This window comes from Falco biarmicus, chromosome 2 (genome assembly GCF_023638135.1).
Source record: "Falco biarmicus isolate bFalBia1 chromosome 2, bFalBia1.pri, whole genome shotgun sequence".
NCBI lineage: Eukaryota > Metazoa > Chordata > Aves > Falconiformes > Falconidae > Falco > Falco biarmicus.
Genome location: NC_079289.1, coordinates 84,350,369 through 84,374,710, shown reverse-complemented (window position 1 = coordinate 84,374,710; position 24,342 = coordinate 84,350,369). Strand labels below are relative to the sequence as shown.

Below are 24,342 nucleotides of genomic sequence, written 5' to 3'. Positions count from 1 at the left end.
AAGCTTATCACAACTCTTTAATTTTCTCTGATTTCATTAGAAGTCAAAGCTTTCTTGGGAAAGAAAAGGAAGCAGAAAAGAAAAGACAGGTTTGATAAGAACAAATTATAGGAGTAAGTATACCTTATTATAGCTGCATAGTAATGAGTAAAATTTTTACCCTAGGTTATAAGGCTGCATCAAAAGAAGTGTGGCTGGCAGGTCAGGGGAGATGATTCTACCCCTCTACTCAGCTCTCATGAGACCCCACTGTGGTGGGTTGACCCTGACTGGGTGCCACGTGCCCACCAAAGCAGCTCTATCACTCCCCTCCTCAATGGGACAGGGGAGAGAAAAATATATCAAAAAGTCTTGTGGGCTGAGATAACAACAGGGAGAGATCATTCACTAACTACTGTCATGGGCAAGACAGACTCAACTTGGGGAAATTAGTTTATTATCAATCAAATCAGAGTAAGACAATGAGAAATAAAACCAAATCTTAAAACTTCTTCCCCCACCCCCCCTTTCTTCCCAGGCTCAACTTTACTCCCATATTCTCTGCCTCCTCCCCCCGGGCAGCGCAGGGCCATGGGGAATGGGGGCTGCGGTCAGTCCATCACACGCTGTCCCTGCTGCTCCTTCCTCCGCAGGGGGAGGACTCCTCTCACTCTTCCCCTGCTGAAGTGTGGGGTATTTCCCATGGGAGACAGTTCTCCACAAACTTATCTAATGTGAGTCCTTCCCACAGGCTACAGGTCTTCATGAACTGCTGCAGTGTGGGTCCCTTCCGCAGGGTGCAGTCCTTCAGGACAGACTGCTCCAGCCTGGGCCACCCAGGAGGCACAAGCCCTGCCAGCAAACCTGCTCCTGCGTGGGGTCCGTCCTCTCTCCACAGGGCCACAGGTCTTGCCAGGGGCCTGTCCCAGCATGGACTTCCCACAGGGTCACAGCCTCCTTTGGGCATCCGCCTGCTCCAGCATGGGATCCTCCACGGGCTGCAGGTGGGTATCTGCTCCACCGCTAACTTCCACTGGCTGCAGGGGGACAGCCTGCCTCACCATGGTCTTCACCACGGGCTGCAGGGGAACCTCTGCTCTGGCTCCTGGAGCACCTCCTGCTTCTCCTTCACTGACCTGGGTGTCTGCAGAGCTGTTGCTCTCACATATTCTCACTCCTCTCTTCCCTTGCAATTGCTGTTGTGCAGTAACCTTTTCCTCTTCTTAAATATGTTATCCCAGAGGTGCTGCCACTGTCACTTGATGGGCTCGGCCTTGGTCGGCAGCGGGTCTGTCTTGGAGCCGGCTGGCACTGGCTCCATTGGACACAGGGGAAAGCTCCTCAGAGAAGCCACCTCTGGAGCCTCCCCTGCTACCAAAACCTTGCCACACAAGCCCAATACACCCACCTGAAGTAATGTGGGCTGTCAGCATAAGAAAGAGACCTGATTGAGCAGGTCCAGAGGAGGGCCACAAAGGCAATCAGAGGGCTGGAGCACCTCTCCTGTGAAGACAGGCAGAGATACTTGGGGTTGTTCATCCTGGAGAAGAGAGGGCTCCAGCGAGACCTTGTAGTGGCCTTGCAGTACTTAAAGGGAGCTACAGGAAAGATGGGGAGGGATGCTTTACGAGGTAGTGTAGTGATAGGGTGAGGGGTAACAGCTTTAAACTGAAAGAAGGTAGATTTAGATTAGATACTAGGAATAAATTCATCACTGTTTGGGTGGAGAAACAGTGGCACAGGCTACCCAAAGAAGCTGTGGATGCCCCATCCCTGGATGTGTTCATGGCCAGGTTGGATGAGGCTTTGAGGAACCTGATCTAGTGGAAGGTGTCCCTGTCTGTGGCAGGGGGTTGGAAGTAGATGGTCTTTAAGGTCCCTTCCAGCCCAAACAGTTCTGTGATCTATGACTCTGTAGTCTAATACTGACAAGTCATGGCCCTTCTGTTTTTTACCAGCTGTCCTTGCTTCTGTTTGTAGTTTCACTCATCACACAATAATTTTGCCATTAACTTCAACGTCAAATCTTCCTTTTATCATTAACCGAAAAAGGAATGACTTCCTTATTAATAAGGGATTATGCAAGGGGTGGGAGAAAGATGAGGAAACAAAGAGATAGAATCCATTAGTAAAACCTTGAACAAAGTGTAGCTTGTACTAGTTTTACTCTGGAAACACACATACAGAGAAAGATGAGGCAAGACAGTCAAAGCATTTCTATGGATGCGTTATCCAAGGAAACAAGCAACTTGTTAGTTTGGTGAAGCATGGAGCTAGTTGTGGATGCTACTTCTTTGTTGCTAAAGAACTGGAGCTATTAGTTCAATTCCACTTGATATTTTATCCTCTTCACTATTTAATAACACACCACTAAAAAAAGGGCAACTTAATTCAGTGTTAATTATGCCTAACACAAGTTTCTAAATGCTAAGTCCACTATCCTTTGGTTTATAAAGCATTAAAGTGTTACTGTCAACTTTCTCCTGAGCTATATATGGGAACAGAATTATTTCCCAGGCTACTTCTGATGATCCAGAGAGACTAAAGCTCTTAAGGATCCTGTCTGAGACAACAGCGAACAATCACTGTGGTATGTGATGGGATCTTCTTACATATTAAAATTTTTACATAGCAGAGAATTACAGGATACATTCTGCATATCGTCAAGAGGAGCTTTAAGAAGACAGGGATACTCAAAGTGTAGTTCAGTGCACAGATGAGAACAAAGGTTTCCTAACAATCTCAGTATGAAACAGAGCAGGGTTGGGGATTAAACTGTGTCTTTAGGCATTCTGCTGATGGCAGATTTACTAGATGACCTCCTTCCACATGCAGTAAGTACAGACTTAGAACACTGACAACACACAACACTAAGGGGTCTCTGCTTGAACTGCTTAGCAGCCACACAGAATTCAAAGTGATCATGGGGTTGCTCCTGTCCTAAGCTTTATTTTCTAGTACTGGACATTTTTGGTGGTTTTTCTTTTTCCAATTCTTTCAGAATTTCCATAAACTTTTTACAGGCACCAGACCTTTCACTTCTCTACTAGCTCTTCTGCCAATACTGTGTACTGAGTCAATCTCCCCAATTCTTATGATGCTTCTAATTTGTCTGTAGATATAATTAGCCATTTCAGCATTAAAGAGCTCACATTGCGATAATTTGTGTAACCATCAGTCCTTTTCACTAACAAATGTTTGCCAAAACCAGCCTCTTACCTGGTTTAGCATGCAGACTCTGTTAAACACATACTACTACATGGTTGATTGTACTAAAATACAGTTTATAACCATGTAGCAGCTCCAACTAACTATTCTTGCACAAAATCTGGGTTATTGCTAACTCAACAAAGACTTTATTTCATCTTCTAAAATATTGATGAAAAGTAATTAAAGTTGTCCAACAAGTACTGGTTCTTGAGGGCTCACTTTCTGATGACTGTCCAGTAAGGAATTCAGAACAAAATTTGCTACAGTTTTTCAGTCTCATCAATGTATTATTTTAGTTCCATACAAGCGTATGGTTTGGGGTTTGATCAAGATGTCATACTGAAGTAACATAAACATATTGGTTTATTTTTATCTATTAGATCTGTAATGCTGCCAAAAATGTAATAAGGTTATTTAACAAGATCTATTTTACAAGAAAATGTATTGAGTGGCATTGATTTTTAACTTTGAATTCCTTGCTGGCAGAGTTCTTAAAATATTGGCTGGACTTTTTTCCTGCTACTGCAGTATAAGAAATTCTGATCCAAGGATTGATTTTAGTTAGCTTGCTTGTTTTCGTTGATAAATCTAAGCACTGTCATTTCTTCAGAGAAGCAGCTACTCCCACCCTAAGGAATGCTACCACCATAGCTAAAATACTGCTGCTTCTTCAGATAATGTTAATATTTTCATTTGAGAACAATGTTTTGCCTCTATCCACAGGAACACCACCTGGGGAATTCTGTCACAATATTAGACATTTTCTAATACTCTGTAAATATTCCTGCATTTCCTCACTAGCACAATAAATACACTGATTTAGCTAGCACTGTCTTGGTATTCAACACATCTTTGTTTCATGTTATCAGCTGGTTATTTCCGCTTCCCTTTTTAGCTGTTCTTCAGCTCACTACCTCTCTGAGTTCACTACCAAAGCCCTATTTAGCGTTCTGCATCATCTCAACATTTCTACTCCGTCATGCAGCTATTGAAGTGTCTTAGAAACAAAAAATAAATATAAGAAAGATTGCGTTTGCTGCCATATGATTCAGTTTATGATTTTCCATTACTTCCCTCTTTCAGGTATTTTTACAGTTTCCTTTGATGGATAAAGCAGCAGCATGAACTAAGAGTAAAATAACCACTTCCTTACTATAATGTAGTTTCTTTACTACATTTTAGTAATTAATATTATAAAATTATCAGACATGTTCATTCACATTTCCACTTTAAAAATAATTTGTAAAGTTGCTAAGCAACAGTGAACTGCCATCTGGTCAGTTAGCAACCTTTGTTCTGAGATCATGATGGAGGTCTTAGTATGTACTTAACAGATTTGCGTATGGAGATTTTGTTCTCTCCCAGCTGCTATTCCCCTCTTCTACAGTGCAATCAAAAGAATCCCCTGCAACCACTTAACAAAGCCATTATATTTTTTTTTTTTAGTTAATCTTTACATAGATTATTACAAACACAATTATTATTAACTTGACGACAAAAGGATTTTTATTAGGATTTAAATATCCTGTCATTCAGGAAATGTTTCTGCCTTCAACCTATCTTACATCTATTCTACAACTTCTACTGACGGGTAGTCCTGTACTCACTCAACAGGCTAGTCTTGCTTCTAAAACTGCAATAACTGTTGTCATCTTCCTGAAACGTGCCTAGTGAAACCATAAACTGTTTTACAGTGCAGCTACTGTAGTCATAATCTAAGTAGAATGAATCTGTAACAAAAACACTTGTCAAAAATAATAATTAAAAAATCTTATTTTTATTTCAGAAAAGAAACAAAAACACAAGGGGTAGACCAAGCATGAAAAGAAATATACACCATGAAAACACATGACTGATTCCAATGACACTTGGAAAAGTGAACTGCAGAAACATGCAGAAGGACTCTACTGGTCAAAAAATGACATGATGAAACAAAACTACGGATGGACTGACCATAATTCACACCTCTACTAAATTTGCTAAAAGAACTACTACTTACATTTTAAATAGCAAAAACAAAAATTATCTGTGTTGTTATCAGATACCTGAGGGACATTAAATTAACTGTAATATAACCATGCACAGATACCCTGGCAGGTAAATATAGATCCAATTTTATCATAGAATAATTGAGGTTGGAAAAGACCTTTAAGATCATCAAGTTCAACCATAAACCTAACACTACCAAGTCCATCACTAAACCATGTCCCTAAGCTCCACATCTACATGTCTTTTAAATACCTCCAGAGACGGTGACTCTACCACCTCCCTTGGGCAGCCTGTTCCAGTGCTTGTCAACCCTTTTGGTGAAGAAATTTTTTCTAAGATCCAATCTGAAATTCTGCGGCACAACTTGTGGCCCTTTCTTGTCCTATCACTTGTTACTTGGCAGAAAAGATCAACACCCACCTCGCTACAACCTCCCTTCAGGCAGTTGTAGAGAGCAATAAGGTCTCACTTGAGCCTCCTCTTCTCCAAACTATACCACCCCACTTCCCTCAGCCGCTTAAGTTTTAAGAAATGCAACCTAGAGCAATTTATAGGTTTAAAAAAAGCATTGGAGGAAAAAACCCCAAACAAACAAAAACTAAAACCAAAACAGCTAGCAAAGGAGCAATCAAAATGAAAGCCAAGCAAAAATGAAAGCAATTGAGATTTAAGTATAAAATTTAAGATACCAGAAAAAGTAGAGGCAACAGAGACTGACCAAAGATGACAAAGTCAGTGTGTGGAAATTCATCATATTTAATACTATTCTTACCTGCTTTCTGAGGTGAAAGGTCTTTTGCTGACGGAACTTTCAAATTAACTCTGCTTGATGCCAATACTGGAATAGAGAACTTCTCAGGAACCTCAAAGAATTCTTTCATGCTCACTTCTACGCTGTAATCCACATACTTCAACTCTGGGAGGGATTTACGAGGAGGTTTCAGGAGTGCGTGTCTCTGCAAATGAATAAATATTGTATACATATGAACAATAATCTCATAATAATTTCATGTTAGGAAATGTAAAATTATACAGGCTTAAGGGTGTAATTCTAAAACTGATTTGGTAATTAGGCAAGTTATATATAAATTATTGAGCTATTCTAAATAAAAACTGTCTTACATAATTTTTTTAGACACCATGCATCTGAAATACTCTTTTAAGGAAAACATATTTTGAGGTTTACAGTAAAACCACCTCCTACCCAGAAACTACTCTGCAATCCTTTATAGGTATTCAGGGAAGGCAAGAAAAGGGGAATAAAAGACAAGAAAACATTTTTTTATCAGATGTAGACAGTTGTTTCTTCTTTAACTTTATAAAGTTTCTGAACAATAAAAAGCATTAAAAGGTAAAATTATTTTGTTATTATGCGAGGGATCACTATATACTTAGGTGAGAACTTTGATACTTTAATGTTGAAAGTATATTTTAGAAATCAAAGTATTTAGAATTAATTTTAGGGCCAAATAAGCTCCTCCTCTTGCTAAAAAGCATTGCTAATCAACAGCATGAAACATTAGTAAAGGATTAACACAGTACATTAAGGCAAGCTCGAAAGAGGCTTCTAAACCTCTTAATGAACTAAATTTGACTCCTGTAAGATAGCATTACAGAAATAATGCAATTATTTAATATAGTACTTGCTCAAAATTCCCATATGTAATCCAATAACACAGTGTAATTGCAATGCTCAAGATTAATTGTAAGTTGAACAAATTCAAATTCTGAAACGACTCGCATCTTTTTTATAGACAAATCTTTGAATTAATGTCTATTATGAATTATCTTGAAGCAAATCTAGGGAGGAGATAAATACAGAAATATTCAGGTTGTGCTAGGAAAACTGGTTTATTCTCAAAGCCTTTTGGCACAAAATAATGCCAGGAATGCAGGTGTGGCAGTACATATGGCAATGGGACAAGGAATGGAGATCCATTACGGGAATTCAAAAAAACAATTTAAAAGCAGAGTTAATATTTCTTAAGGATTAGTATTAAGGGTAATATGGTTAAATTACTGTTCAAATCAACTGTTCTGGGGTTTTTCTTTGGGTTGGTGGGTTTTATTTTTTTTCTTCCCTCTCTTTTAATACAAAAACTCACATTCCTGGGCCAGTTTTAGAAAGCAGACCTACACTTTGCCATTGCTTTATTTTGACCATTAATCTATACATCCAAAGTGTCAAAGTAGTGTTAAACACGAAGTACATATGGAATTCATACATCTGTTCAGCTTTAGTTGCTAATATAGTTTTTTTGACACAATAAACATGGAAACATATAACTATTCAAGATTCTTGTTCTATGAAGAATAACTGAACAGGTGCATGTGACTAAAAAAATATTCATCAAAACTAAACATTAACATGTACTTGCACCATATAAATGTATGTAACATTTGTATGGTGCAAATATAAGTTAGAGATGGTACAAGTAGTGTTATGCGAGTTGAAAGTTATTAATTTCTATCATGCAAGACTGGAAGTTCACTGAGAGTACTCTCACATACACAGAGAAAATAAAAAGATCAATAGGTGTTAGTAATTCTGTTGTTCTATTAATAGCAACTTCCATTTCTCTCTAATAAGACTGAAATGGCATAAGATTTTTCAGTGAGAAGATATTTCATTCTCACTTGTAATGGGACATTCCAAACCAAAATAATTACATGTATTTACCAGTTCAAATTTGACTTTGATCTTCTCCATATTCAAATATAAATTTATACCTACACCTGATTTTGGCAACTAGATTACTTTGCAACACTGAAATAAAAATTCAACATGATTGAAAAGTTTTGGGAAGTCTTAATTGACAAAATGATTGTAAGATGACCTTTGGTGGAGCACTGAACACATTTAAATTATAATTATCTTGAAGAGATATCTTACAATTATAAAAATCACTGAAGTACTGTATTTTAAGATCCTTGTTCATGCTATGTCATTTTTAAAGCTATGTTAGGTTAGCTGGTATTACATTGTCTATAAGCACTTCAACTATTTCCTGGTACCTTGTCAAAGAGTAAAGGATGAAAATATTTTTACTGAGAAACCTAGATCTTTTTGAAAGGGGAAAATAAAATTCTGCAAACACACACAAGACTAAATCCTGTTGCCTCAAAGACTAACATTTCCAACGAAAGAGAAAACGTCCAATACAGTTCAGATAAATGTTGCAGCTGCGCTCCTTCTTTTTACAGTTTTTCAGGGAAGTGAGAGTTAAATGGAATTTAATATTTTTTAATTCTCATTATCAGTTGCAGGTCTAAGGCTGTTGTGCTACAATAAAACAGATTCCAATAGGTACTTCAACAGTGCAATGGTTCATGATATTCCAAATGTGGAAGTGTTATTAGCAGTTAAAGAACAGTATTTGCATATACTTCCCAGGATTAATTTCTTTTTAAAAATAACGACGGGGGGGGGGGGGGGGGGGGGGATTGGGGAGTATATAAAGAGGGTATATAAAGCATTAGACTTAAACTTGATATTTTTCAAAGACCAATTGATTTTCCAAGACATTTTCTTGGATTTATCATCTGCACTTTCTATGTATAAAGGATGGCAGATTCTATTACAGAGTGCTGAGGCACCTTGGTCTTTCCTTGCATATTACTGTTTTCCAAATTTAGCCCCATTTCTTCCTTCCATGAATTAACTTCTAGACCCATTCCTCATGAATACAAGAACTTTATGATCCCAGTCTCTCAGAATCCCTGTGATCAATCGTGTTTGCCATCTCCCTTAATCTCATATCAAAAGATAACTGATGTAATATAAAAGACAATGATCCCACTTAAAAGTTCTACAAATTGAAACCTGACCACACATCCTTTCGTGAAAAGTTCATTCCCATTCAAACATATCTAATGTAACTTCTTAATTACAGTATCTTCTCTTTTCAAGGACACCACAATTCTCAGAAACCCCTCCTTGTATCTAAAAAAGCAAACTGCTCATACTGAGCTTACAACTTTTCCATAATCACATGGAAGATCACAAAATCCTTCTTGAATCCTGAGGGACTATGAAGAGCACAGTGTTAGAAGATCAGAGCTGGACAGATGTAGGATGAGATTCTGTCACACCAGCCAAGCAGCAGAAGCAATAGCTTCAAGTGCACAAGGTGTCTGCTCACTTTCCATTGATGAAAACTAAAACTCATCACCACCACCATGATGTACTAAGATAAAAACTCAGTGTTTCTTAATCACATGGACAGCAAGGATAGAAGAAAATGCACAATGTCCTAACACCTAGAATATGGCTAGGGATTCAGAGATCTGGTGTCTATGCTCAGATGAACCATACATTCAAAGGAGGCAAAATGGAACCTAAATAAACTCTTCTTACTGCTTAACTATGAGGACACATCTGGACACACAATTCCTCAAAAGAGAAGTGCAAGCTTTAGTTTTGGCCTTCTTGTAGAACATGATTTCTCTTCCTTTCCTATTATAATGCCTAATTACACAAGATTACTGGCATCTCTGACTATGAAGAAAGAGGCCTGTATCTAGAAACTGGGTCTGATTTGTGCCTCTTTAGCTAGATTATAGCAAAAAGGAAAAACGAGGCACATTAGTTTGAATTTCACTTCACTGACTGCAACATCCTTCCTCTTGCATACCCAAGTGAATGAATTCTCATTATTCTGTTATTACCTTCATTCTTTTATTCACTTCCCTCTATTTACCACCATTAGCAACATCAATCTAAACATGTTCTTCTTCCATGTTCTCTCCCCTTTCTTTCCAGATACTCTTTTTCTTCCCTTGATAACTGTTACCTAAACTTCCCACCTACACCTTTTTTTGCTATTCATGATTAACAAAGGCAATTTGTAATTATTCACAATAATGCAAGTCCCAACCTTAACAGTGGCAAAGAGTTTTATCCTATATTCCCTTTTCTACCACCTAAAACTGTTTTAGGAGGAACTAAATTAATTAAATACTCAGGAGATAGGAAAGTTCTGAATTGTGTTAATTTCTTAACATTTCTTCTCATTTTCCTTTAAATATTGAGATCTGCATCTTTGGATTCCTATTGCTTTAGCATCCTTGCTTCTTATCTCCTCATTACTTATCTTATCTAATTGTTTTATTAAATTTTGATGCTATTTGGTTTCAATTTTGTTTATTTTTTTTTAATTATACCAAAGTTTAAGCACCAAAAAAATCCCTTAGCAAATGGTTTGGATTGTGTTGGCAGTAGAGGTTACTTCTGGGGGACAGGGAGGGAGATGGCAGGTTAACTACTTAGCCTTGCTGCTAGCAAGCCCTTCAGTGCCCAAGATTTAAACTAAACTATTAGAATTCTATTTCTAGCAGAACTGCTTAATGAGCTGATTTTAATCCAATTTATAAAGTAAAAGGTAGAAATAAAGATTTAGCTAATGCTCCTGCTCCTTTCCATTGAATGCCCATTTCCAAGTTCTTCAGACTTGTCTATTGTCAGTTCTGTACTTTGATGGCACATTATCCAACACTGGCCCAATAGTAACATTTAGCACAAAAACCCAACAAGATAAATTGGTTCTGATCAGCAAAACAACTTTTATGGGAAAGAGATAAAAAGTAATTATATTTTTTAGTAGTTCTAATCATTAATGACAATCAAAATAGATCTTTATTTCTTACAGCAAGGAAAAGCAGCAGTCAAAGCACAGTATAAAAACAGCTAGGAATTTCAACCGTGTGTATAGATGGGTTGAGTAGAAACCCATCTAGTAGAAAGCACAAGGTAATGAATATGCATATCCAGTTTGCCTTCAAAAATATAGCCTACCTTTATTTTCTGTGAGATTTAGACCTTTAGTAGAAAGGTAAAGTAGAAATCATAGAGTAAAAGTTCTCCAGAGATTCTAGATTTATCTCTAACCTACAACACATGTTCCAAGGGATTTCACAAGTCTAAATAATTAATCAAACCACAGGAGCTGTGGATAGGATTTTTTTTTTTTTTTGGGGGGGGGGGGGGGGGGCGCAATTCAGACAATGAACCTAACCCCATACTTCAGCTCCAAATTAAATTGCAGAACATCAGTTCCCTTCAAAAACAGTTTCTTCAATTAATGTCACCAGAATTCCTATACTGTCATACAGACAGGAAGAATTTATGACAAAACCTTTTTAGATGTTAATCTGCATAGTGGTTTACCATGTTGAGGTACTTTTAATGTATGAATTCTTTTCTACGTCAGTATATAGTACAGATTCTCCATTTTGTGTCCCATAAGTAGTTATAAAACTTCCTGTACATGGGGCAAAATACTTCTTCCTGCATATTAGTTTCACTTCTCACATGATAATTTATTCAGTGTTAGTATCCATTACTATGTATTTTATAATTAATCTAATTGTTCTCCACTCTTCTACAATACACGTAATTTTAGAACTCATATTAGATCTCAGCATACCTAGTAGTACAAAATGTGTTCCTATTATGTTCTACCTTGATTACATCCACAGCTTCAGAGCAGTCAAGCCTTTTGTCAAGTATTCGCTAAGTGACTGTGATATTAAGGAATTTAATTATGAAACATCTATAAAATGTTACCACAGTAGTGGATTAGCTATAATCCAAAAGAAAGCTATTTGAGTCTAGATTACATGGTTAAAATTCTTGTCCCACTACAACCATATAACAGATTAAACCTACTCTTGTCATTTTTCTTCATTTAATTTGTTTTATATTACTTTTTTAATTATTTTGTAAACAAAAAGGCATATATTTAGCAACATCAAAGCACTAGGGAAAATTCTCTTCCTCTTAGTACTGGGAACAGTCTAACCAGAATAACACAGCTTCCCATTAATCTGCCAGGTAACAAACATCAGGTTCACAAGTGAAATTAAAATCCAGAGTGTGGCTATCATCCATTGAAGGTTATATTTCATTTCTACATAGAAAAAAGCTTGCTTATTTGACAAGATTGCTATTAAAACTTTATTCACAAGTACTAATTGAATGTTTAATGGACTACCTTGGGGGCATTTTTTTTGTTTCTAGATGTTGAAATCTTGGAAAAATACCTCTAGTTTGGAATTATGTATAAGTAGGGAACTATAGCTTACAAGGAACTTTTTTATTATTATTTTGTATTGATTGCAAGACAAGAAAATGTCTGCTCTTTGATTTATTCTCAAAGATTATTATTTAAAAAAGAAAAAATCCTGTTTGAGAATGTTCATTTCTTACAAAAATACGCATAAGGAAGTATACTATTACAGATATCTATTACATTGACTATGAAAGCTTTTTTAATCAATGAGTATTTTTCAGAAGATAACTGAAGTCAAATGCTAATGCTTTTTTTAACTGCAGCCTCAATTCCTTAAAGTACTTAATAGCATGGAGTGAGGAACCAGCTTCTGAATGAAAAATTAAAATATTGCAGTGTCTGAGGGGAGTTGGGATTAGTAACTGTCAAATTACAGAATGTAATTCTGAAACATAAAATTCCATCCTACAAATCAAGAACAACTAAATGATTGCAGTAACAGATAACTGTGTTTCTCACCTCTTCTCTGGACAGCCCTGACAATGCAGTTGCAGCTCGAACACTACTGCTCTGCAGAGTCCCTGTGATCTTTCTTCTTTCATATTCAATAGTTGACATCTGCTGTTGTGCAGCAATGGCCAGAGCCCTCTCTCTTGATTCATTGATCAATGGAATCCTCAGATTTTCTTCAAGAATCTGACCAAGGCCACATTTCAAATATAAAACTGGCTCTCCTGTGCTTGGACCTGTTAAACAAAACCCACACATTTGTCAGCTGTTACTGTAACTGCATAGAGTAAAATCACTAATCTACTAAGAAAAGACAGAATACAAAATTCCTTTGACGTACATGCTATTTACTCCAGTAATATATATATTTTTTAAAAAATCATAATGGGGAAATTAAAATTAACACAGATTGAAATCCAAACCAAAAGTTGCTTTTAATAGTTAATAAAAAATCCCAGACTTCAGTATTACTACTATTATAATGGTAATGAATTTTTAAAAAGTATTTCTACAATCTACACAACACAACCACTGTTTTATCCCTCTAGATGATGTTGCATCCTCTCTAAAAGAAGCCACCAGTAATTATTTCAAATAATAGCGACACTGTTTCTGCAATAGGACTGACAGCATTTATCACTGGCTGAAGAGAGAAGCATTGGACTAACTGCATACAAAACTCGCGTGTTTTAAATTAAAACTTAAATTAGAGATGAAGATGACTTGTCCTGGTTCATCTAGCTACAACTTATATTCTGAAGTAAAAAAAAGAGAAATTATGAAAAAATATTTATGTGGACTATGATAAAAACAATACAATAAAGGTGAAGATGCTAGCTAACAACCAGCTGCTGCTCTAAACAGAATGGACTGGACAATATTAAAAGAAATATCTGATAGTTACACTGCAATATCTTTCTTAAACTTCACTATAAACTGCTTTTATTTAATTAATTTTAACAAAAAATGCATGGAAACTAAAAATATTTGCAAAATAAAATTATTTGCTATATTTTACTCTTATCCCTTCTATTCACTTTACCTTCTAATGTACTGCTAACATGCAAAATATTTGGACTATCCATTGGAAGCAATCCTGAAGGTAAAGGTATATCACCCGTTCCCTCTATCAGGTATACAAATTCTCCAATCTGAAACACAAGAACATACACATCCACACAATTCAGAAAGCCACTCATGCAGAACAGAAGGCAAAATATTAAATCTAATAATAAAGATATGCTAATACTTAAGGTCCAGCTTGTGAAATAATTTACACGTTCAGGAGATCCATTACTTTTAAACAATACTTAAATAAAAGAAAACTATCATTTCAAACCCTGCTATGAAAATAAAGTACCTTTAACTGAGAATATTAAATCTGAAAAGTCAAGAAATTTCAGTGAGTTGAATCCTTTTCAGGTCTTCGTATAATTTAACTGAATGAGGATACCTTGACCCATAAATAGAGCAATAAGGTGAATTCTAATTATGTGCTATAGCTACATATAATTAAAGCAAATTCAAAAGCTTCCTTCATTGCTCTTCACTGTTAAGAACTTTCAAAAAAAAAAAAAAATGTTTACAGTATTTTTGAGCCAGTAACATTTCTCTGGAAAGCAAAAATGAGCAGAAGCCAGGGCAAGTTAGCATCTGTGCAAATTCTCCATTATGAAGAAATAAAGTTAACAAACCTTAATTATTTCATCAAAAATAATGGGAAACCTACAAAAGCTTGAAAGCAAATATAAACATGACCTAGAAAAAAGGAAGATAGCAACTTGTCATAGAGGAAAGGATAAACTAATTAGCAGAGAAATAACACTTTGAATCATAGATGAAACAGAAAAAAATAAGGTGCAATCAAAAGACAGAAAAGTATTTTTTTAAAAAAGAAAACTCACTAAAATTACTCCAAATTATAAAGGCTGCAATCTGAACATCCCCAAACTAAAAAAATATCTAAATTAGGTATCTATATAGCTACCTGAACTATGCAGGAAAGTAAATAGATATATTCCTATTGCTTTGAAAACTTCTTTTCATTTCCCACAAACTTTTTGGACAACTTTATCTTCTGCTGATTGCAAGGTAAAGGATCAAATGCTGCTGCAACAACTGATATAATTTGCACAGAAGGTCATCTCTTTATTTCCGTAAACCACATCCTGTAAAACTCTGCCCTAAAAAAGCATATTGTGTTTCATTCTTCATTCCAGATATGTAGGAAATAGTGTATTTATATAACTTAGCCCATCTGCCAACGAATGTAATGTTTTCCCTTTAGTGTTGGTCAATAACATAAGAAAAGTCTGGGTTTTTTTAACCTTTGTTCATAGTTTCACCACATATGTTAAGGCTGAAAACGTTGTAATCATGTTTCTGACCCAGCAGACGGAAAGCTAGTTGACTTCGATGGCATTTTCTCCTCTTCCTTGATTCAAGAGTTCAGACAAATCTTACCTGAGAAGGATTAAAGAAACCCACAGCAAAACTGGTTTCCCAGACACAAACCAATAGCTACTCCTGGGCACCGATTTCAACAGGAATTATTCCTGTTTGACAGAGTGATTTGGCTCCATACAGACCATTAACAAGATCACAGCATATACAACTTATTTCATGAAGATACTGGTTGCTATGATGACATTCTACTATCAATTACTTTTCTTGTCATTGCTGACATCAATATGCTTATAGGTAGGAACAAACTTCTCCATTTCCCTTTTTGCTTTGAAGGATTCTTTCTTTTTGATCTCTACAGAATGCAAATCCTGTTTTCTTTCTGCTCAGCTTTTTCCTGATGCTTTGGGACAGAATGGGTCTTTACTGTATTTTGAGTTTGGCTGGTATCCCCATGGTTTTAATGCTTTATATTTCCATTTTCCATCAGCTGCAAACAGGATAGCGTCAACACTTTGTAGAGTTTATTGTTAATAAAAATAGTTAATAAAATAGCTGTTGAACTACCATTAGATATTTATGTAATGTCATTGGTAAATGATATTTCAGAAGAATGTACAGTCACTAGGAACTTGCAGTTCTCCACGCAAGTCAGCAATTAAGAACAGATAGTAAAGTGTTCTCTTAATAAATCATTTTATTTTATAATAAACATTTAGCTGTGAAAGTATGAACTACATTTTTAAACTATGACTTAATAAATTCTTAGCATTGAAATCACAGGTTGTTCACATTTAAATTAGCTCCCAAAACCAAAGATATAGAGAAAAAGTATCCCAGTTATGTTAACCAGTATATGATTTCTTCTCTGAAAAGATCTATGCTAATAATGTGAAGAATGTCCATTTAAATTTTTATTAAAAAACAAATATTAAAACACATCCTAGAGAAATGTTATAAACAACATTATAATGTGTTGCCACTTCAAACCTTAGAAAAGTTAACATATAGATTATTTAATAATAGTTTAAGCAACATACTTGAGTAGCCCCAACAAACTTCAATCAGTGTATCTTGCTTTTATTACAGATATATAGTTGATGCAATGACAGGAAGGATTCCTACGTAGATTCAAGTCTAACTAGTGATTTGAATCTCAGTACTTTCTTCATTGATTGTAGTGAAGAATCAGTCTTACCCTGATTACTATTTTGGTTCACTTGTCAAAAGGGTAGGAAAGATAGGTAGGATGAAATTACAGAAATGCTAAATTTAATTACTTATTAGTTTATATACAGCAGAAATCCATGTTTCAATGATACAAGTTTCATCATTGTATGAAGCCATTTGATAGTCATGCAGCATGGTAGTTACACTCGTTTACAAGTAGACAATAGTATGGTTGAGATATTGCAGCCATACAAACAATATTTAAGCAAGCCAATTTCTTACTGTGCCATTACTGTGTGGCTCTAAAATCATGCTAGCTATCTTGCAGTTGCATCTTACATATGATACAATTATGTGGATGGGACAATTTTTCTGACCTGCGGTGCTACATATCCAGAATTTTACACTTTCAGCAGCCTTTAAATGTAACCCGCCTATTCAGCTATGATGAAAGGACCAGGTGTTCCAGAAATAGTTACCATACAAGACACAACAGTGGCTTCTCTGAGGCATTAAAGCTTCCTACTGTGATAAGGTCAGCTAGCTCGTTGTTAAGAACAGTGACTAGTAGTTAGGTGTCTAAATTTAGTGTTCCTACATCACCACTGCAGGAAACATTGGGGCTGTCAGAAATGTTCTTTCAACCTCTCCACCTGAAGTATAATTGTCCCATAGCTCTGACCACATCTCTTAGATTTGCTTTTTTCCCATTACCATGTCTCAAATTTCCTTCTCTTCATTAAATGATTCAGTTTTCAGGTTCTATACCTAATGTAGCATGAGCCTCCTCTTAGTCATGTTATATACTTCTGCTTCTAATAAAGAAACAAACAGGAAGAATGCCAATAGTAGAGGTTTAATGAAGGAGTATAAAATCATAGCAAGTAAAAGAAGACTCTTCTCAGATTTGTTCCCAGAAACCAGTAATTAGTATCTTCCATGTCTAGAGACCGCATCTAGATACTTCATTGAATAAAACTGATGGATCTAACCTCCATGAGTTTGCCTCATTTCTTTTGACCTAGTTAACAGTTTTAGCATTCAAGTGTCCTACAATAACTGAGTTACGTAAGTTAAACATTGTGTATGAAAAAGTACTTCATTTGGTTCAGTTTGTATATCCTGCCACAGTTGTTGCATTAACTTTCTGTAAACTGTTCTTAATCTTATGTACCTGTCATATCCCTTAACAGTTTCTTTTTTTAATTCTACAAAATTATTTTTTTCTAAACTATCTGTATAAAGCAACTGTTACATCCTGCTGACCTTCCTTGTTTCTTTTTTTCCTCCCTATCCCTACTATCTCATTCGCTGGGGTGATTAGAACTGCACACAATATTCAAGATGTGTACACCATAGCTCTTTAGAAAAGTATACTGAAGTTTCACATTTTCATGTCTATTTCTTTCCTAATCATTTCTCTTTTCGAATGATGCTGAGCACTGGATTGGTTTTTCATTGAACTATCCACAAAGATTGCTATCCTCTGACATGGGGACATTTATACAGCCTCTCGGTGGGTGATTCCATGATGTCAATAAGGCATGAGCTCACTGTAGGCTTTGACACCCTTCCTCTTCTATCTCTCTGCTACTTTTCAAGAAATACAAGTGAACTGTACACTCTTTATGAATTCCAGCCATATGGCTTGCTTTCTTAAAGATGGCCATTGGTTTCAGATATTGCACAGGGTCAAGATAGAGAGGCTTACACGACATTTCATTAGTCATATTTGCCTTTAAAAGCAAGGAAAAAAATATTAAGTCGGCTAGGTGGTATAGCCAAAGTACTGGTTAAACGTTAAAAACAAACACCAAACATACAAACACTAAATACTAGCAGAAGTCTTTTGCTCTATAGTAATGAAAGATATGGAAGATGAGAATATGCAGGAAAAAAAGATTTATTTTTTTTTGATGTATTGGTACAAATCATGAAAACGGGGCAGAGAGAATGGCAGATGCATGAAACTGCACAGAGGGAAAGATGAAACACAGAGGCAGCAATATGAAAGTAAGAAGCAGAATGCAAGCCTTAAAATCAACCACACATAAAAGATTAGAAAAACAACAGGATGCTGAAAAACATTGACAGCTAGAAAGCACAGCAGAGATGAAAAGATGGACTAAAGACACAGAAATAAGGTTGTGACCACTGAGCTCTGAAAGTTGGTCAAAACCAGCTCTTGGTAATTTGATGGAATCAATGTCAATTAAGTATATATGGTAAAACCCAGGCTACATGAGTCAAGAGAAAGTAATGGAGTTACTTTCATGGATAAAAAAGTAATGCTTAAAAGTAAGAAAGTAATGGAGTTAATTCATGTATAATCTGTTCAGAACTTTTGCATGCATTAGTGACAAGGACTGAATGGAATTTGGATTGGCAGAAAAATTAAAAAAGAGACATAGCAAGGAAAATAATTACTATTCTACTTTGACAGTAGGTACAGTGATAAATAAAGGGAGAAGTACAGTACAGTGAAGACTATCCTTTCCCTGCCTATGGCTCATTCAAAAGCATTATTCTTGCTCCCACATCAAGACATACTTAAATTCCATATTTCTTCTGAAGCTGAGTTGCCTAGAAAAGCCACCAAAGTAATATTCCTTACAGTATTACTTTTATTTGTTATGATTTTCAATGAAAAGTGACTTGCAGCATTTCATATAATTCTAATTATGTGGCGATAAAAGGGAAGTAAACTTTGGTTTAAATCTCTTAGCTGAAGCCTGCAATCTTATGTAAATCTCTGATGAACTTCTTAAGCAAAATCTTCCTCCATGAACTACAGGAATATTGTATTTTAACCCCCCCAAAAAAGAAAGAGAAAATATTTTCATCTCCAGAAGTTAGCACATAGATCACATCTTTATAATTGCACAGGCATGCAAAAACACTACCTTAAAATATGTACATAATCAATCTGTATATTCATTTACCCTATTCACACATAACTGGAAAGCATATCCTGATTATTAACTGACTAGGCTATCACATGAAAACCTCTCACAGAACATACTTTCTATTCTTACCAGTTCATTAACCAGGATGACAGTGCAGTAACGTTTTTCCAGATTAAAAGGAAGGAAGTGAATATCTAAGTCTGCAGAACTTCTCCCTTCCAAGAAGAGTTTTTCCATTGGACTGAAGAACTCACGCAAGAGGCTGGATTGGTCAGCTGTTAAAATAAGTTTACATGATGGTTTAGATACAACAGAACAGGTTGTAAAATAATGTAGCTACCCGAATTTAAATATAAGGGTACTGTACACAGCCTCCTGTAGTAATCAGTATTGAAGGCACACTTGTAAACACTAATCAGTATTACAGTTACATTTGTGTAAATATGCTGCAATGGTGCATGCTGTATTTATTTAAATAAATTTCACTAACTACTTGTATTTTTATTCTGTGCACTGAAACAAAACCAGGTAAAACAGACAGTTTTCACCATCAAAAACTCTTCAAGGATGTACAGCCTATAAGCAAATGACTACATCTGCCATAAAGAAGTGTACAGTTTACTACTACTTAAACAAACAATCTTGCTCTCAGTAGCAGTAACTATGTGCTATTATGGTCTGAAATCTTCCAGAAAAGACAAAAACTAAATACTGGCAAGCTTGCTTTCTTTGCACTACTTTCACAAAAGCATTATGCTGAGAAAGGGCTTTCTTCATAAGTGACTAAGAATCCTATGGTTGAATCTGGCAGTCTGACTGCTTTCTCACTGTGTGGTTTTCATCTGCTAAGCGTATTTTGATAATGCAGATTACCTTAGAATGAAACTTTCATTCAAACTTGGCTAGCTAGCTTCCTAGGAATTTCAGCAGACTTAAGAATAGAAGTGAAAGTGAAAGCAACACAAATGAGTGAAGATCACAGAAGAAACCTACGCCAAACTCTGGCCAGTTCAGTAGACCCCATTCACCCCTCAAAGCCACCAAGAACCAAGCTGAAGAAAGGCATAGCCACTACCTACATTTTCTCTCCATAGTCCAAGTTGTTTTCCAAACAATAAAAATACAATTTTCCTAATACTCGTGCTTTAACCAACAGTTAAGCTTTATATGAATTTGATGTTTCTAGTCTACATAAACAATGACCAAAAAAACCCAAACCAAAAACACCAACATGACTATAATCCCGTTTTTACCCTTCCATCAAATAGAGTAAGGCAGCCCTAAGAACAACTAATTTTTGCCTAAATAAGGCACTAACTCCTAAACTTGTCTCCTGTTCAAGTGTTCCTCATTCAAAGTATGTCAAACTGTGGAGCAGACTGAATTATTCTTGTGAGAGCCCTCCCTCCTCATTTCCTTTCTGGATTCTATGAAATTAAAACAATCACCAGAGAAGTAATGTTTAATAAATAATTTAGATATTTTTTTTACAGTTTTCTTCCTTTTTGTTATAGCTGCTGCAAAAGCAAAATTTAAAAAAAAAATAAATCCCTAATTTCTTTTGCTCTCTACTTAGGACTCTTGACCCTTAAATAGTACATGTTTTCTCAGGGCAGGGTGTAAAACATATATGGAAGGCTCTTGTTTAGGTTTTGCTTGCCATGTTATTGAGAGAATGAAGGGGAATAATTTGCAAAGCAGAAACGCACTTCTACAAGAAATGAAAACATGATTTTATTTCCAAAGACCTGAAATGCCATCAAAAATAGCTCTGAAGCTACAGTCTGATTGAAGCCACATAAACCTTTGTAAGCTATTCAAAAATTGGTGCAACAGTTGTATCCCACTTCATTACTTCAAGTACATACTTTTTATTTCTATGAACTGTGTATTAGTTGGCTGTTAATCACATCTCAGAATACAATATGAGATAATAATCTAGAAGGGCTAAATTATTCAGATTACAAATCTGCTTTCCATACGACGTCACAGAAACACAACAATAACTCCCTGAGAGGACAAATTTAATTTCTTAAGGCCATCCTACAAATTTTGCATAAATGGACCTGCAACAGTCTCAGAAAATGCTGTATCTGTAGATTCATAATTTTTAACAGAACTGTTGACTGACATTTCAGAGGAAATAAGACCAAGAAATGCACAAACCCTGTTGATGAGTATTTTCAAATATAAACCAGGTAAGCTGCAGAGGTGCCACATCAGACTCCCATGAAATGAGCCTACAGGCCCTTAAAAATCAAAAAATACATTTATTTTTTTTATGGTAAAATCATTAGAACTATAGTGCGATCTTAGAAATCATTTCACATCCAAAGATAAAGTCTCCTACAAGTAACAGTTACTGAGTATACTCATAAATAATAATTACCCAACATACTTTAGATGTAATTTAGATGTATTATGTAGATAAACTAATTTCTACTGTAGTGACATAAAAGATATTGTATAGAGATACTTACAACAATTTAAGATGTCTTCTTCATTTGGATCTTCAGACAGTGAACCATTTGTAAAATTTAGTATGTCCTTTTCATAACTAAAAGGGAAAAATAAAAATTAAAGCAATACTCTAAAGCTAGACATTTCTATTATTAATAACCTCATTCCCCTTTCTATAAAAAAAATACTAGAAAAGCAAATGTTTTCAAGAACTAAAAAACAAATAGGAAAAAACCCAAACCCAGCTACATTTTGGAATAATCTATGTACCAATAATGTTAAATACCACCTCTTCCACTGAAATTAGTAGCTGTATTTACAGCAGAGCCAGAACATACTCCCTTCAATTAACCAGTATATCATCTCTGCAATACTCATAGAAGCAAAACTCCATGTTAAAAAAAAAAAAAAAAAAAGACACCAATTATATTTCGCCAATCAAAAGTGCTCCTCCCCCATAACACTTTGGGGAGACTTCAGTCCTAGTTGTTCTTTTTATCAAGATAGGGGATAGGCAAAGAATTGTTCCCCGGTACATCATGAAGTGGCAAGGCCTTGCATTCCTCTGATGCTCTCAGTGGTCTTCCATTCAGTCTTTCCAATTATTTACCCAAAACTACTCTATAGAAATACACCTAAATTTCTGCAAACCAAATTCAGTGCAGATACAATTGTACTCACTCTAGGACTCACACTCACAGCCCTTGTGGACATGTCTTTAGACAGCTGCCTCTTACAGAAACTGATTTGCAGAATAGTCTTCCTTTGCCCCATCAGAACACATTTCAGAGACTAAATCGCCTCTTATCTAAACTTTTATTTAAGCCCCAATTTTTTTCTCTAGCTGTTTACCTTCTTTTTAGCTCAGTCTCCTCTTTTTAAAGAGGAAATAGTCATTCTGCTTTATTCATGTTAACTCAATTACCTTATCCAGGGTACCATCCTGAGAGCTAACTAAATCTATTCACTTTTACCTGCCTACCTAGGGGTCAAAGTACTTCAACACAACATTAACACTTAGAAACAATAAAAATAAAACATTTAAAGTTAAAAATTTTCTAAGCATTAATCTTAATTCCAGGCTATATACTTGTATGTTATAGAATACTAGATTTTTTGTGTGTATGTGATGCACGCTTTTAGGCAAACATTTTACATTTATCAAGGTAATTAGAAAACAAACCAGCAAGTCGTATAGGAAAAAATAAGAGCTATCTAGTAAAGGAAGATTCTACCCTATAGCTTATTCCAGAGTCAGAATTCATGGTTTAAAATCTAAAATTAAATTCTGGGTTTGTTACCATCTGGAAAGCAACACTGTACAATGAAGGGGAAATTCAAATTTTAACTGCTCTGCAATGATAATTCAGGACCAAGGATCAACCTGGCATGGAAAGACAAGAAGGCCCTACTAAGTGGAAGTAGGAATGCCAAAGACAGAACAACTCTCTCTAAGGTGAAGTTCCTCTTGCCAAAGAGATAAGAAATGATGCAGCATTTTCTTGCAGTGATGGATCATGCAACGCAAGTGCTCAGGAGCCACTTTTGCTAAACAGATCTGGTGCTGGGGGATGAACCAAACACCCAGTTCGGATGCCTGATGCTGACACTCACAGCATTGGTGTTGGTGCAAGTGTATACAAGGAATCAGCTTGTTTCACATCCTTGTGGACTCCTTGTAGAACCACGTAAGGCTGTAGGTCTCTGCCCAGTGCATTTGTTCATAAATATTTTTATTTAAGCACAAGCATGTTTCATTTGGCTCAAGGAGTACAATGAAAATTCCCCAACATCAGTTCAACAAATGTCACATAAAGCTAACAAAACTCTTTTTTTGTTTCCTTTCCTAGGCCCAGAGAAATACAAGAAACCTGATTCCTGTGCAGATCTCCACTTATTTCAACAGAAGTCTGCATTTACGTGGAGATTACATTACCAAATCCTAAAGAAGGTTCAGGCTTTAATTGCTTTCATTTCCTGAAATACAACACTGATGAAATGTTATCTCATTTCAGTTTTTCTGATTAAAATGTTAATGGTTTTATTTCTGTGGTTGTTATTTATTGTTCAGTGCAACTGCAGATTTCTGATTTCAGAGACGTTAGTATTTCACCATCTAAATTTGAAAATTTTACCTGTGGGGAATCTTACTTTAAAGAATCTTATTTTAAATTTTAACATATTGTGGTTGCAATTAATTATTCCTTTTTTTCTTCTTTGTCCACTTAATAAATTGTATTTTTGCAAATAAAGAGAAAGCAAACTATGGATCTTGACTGGAAGTGCACAAGAAGCTCATCACTTGGAAGCCCGCTTTTTCGATAGTAAATGAAATGAGAGGCTCATTGCTTTATAAATTCTTGTATTTAACCCTTCTTAGAGAATAAAGTCAATAGAGCATTAATAAGATATATTTTTACCTTATTTTTTATATTTATATATATCCATAAATGCAGAGACTTTAGTTACCATATAGAATATTAACAGTTATGAATACTAGATTTTCTAATCTTCAAGTCACCCATTTGAATAACTTCTATGCAGTATGACACATTAGCTTTAAAAGATGTCTCACAGTTTCTATTTGGAATGTAAACCAGTAATGTTTCGGCTTTTGTACTACTACACTGCAACTGTAAAACTTTCTCTAAAAAATTTAGAAAAGCTTATCATTAAATGCAACTTTCTAATTTAAGTATTTGAAA

General features: G+C 35.6%; 1 protein-coding gene across 1 annotated transcript in view; it reads right to left on the bottom strand.

Moving 5' to 3' along the window:
* Positions 1-24,342, bottom strand: part of CFAP47 (cilia and flagella associated protein 47) — a 343,082-nt gene that overhangs the window by 187,090 nt on the left and 131,650 nt on the right. The window contains exons 41-45 of the mRNA XM_056329101.1: positions 21,658-21,734; positions 19,307-19,452; positions 13,741-13,849; positions 12,708-12,934; positions 5,951-6,134 (exon numbers count right to left, since the gene is read on the bottom strand). Of these exons, the coding sequence (XP_056185076.1) occupies positions 5,951-6,134; positions 12,708-12,934; positions 13,741-13,849; positions 19,307-19,452; positions 21,658-21,734 (743 nt within the window). The remainder of the gene's footprint in view (positions 1-5,950; positions 6,135-12,707; positions 12,935-13,740; positions 13,850-19,306; positions 19,453-21,657; positions 21,735-24,342) is intronic.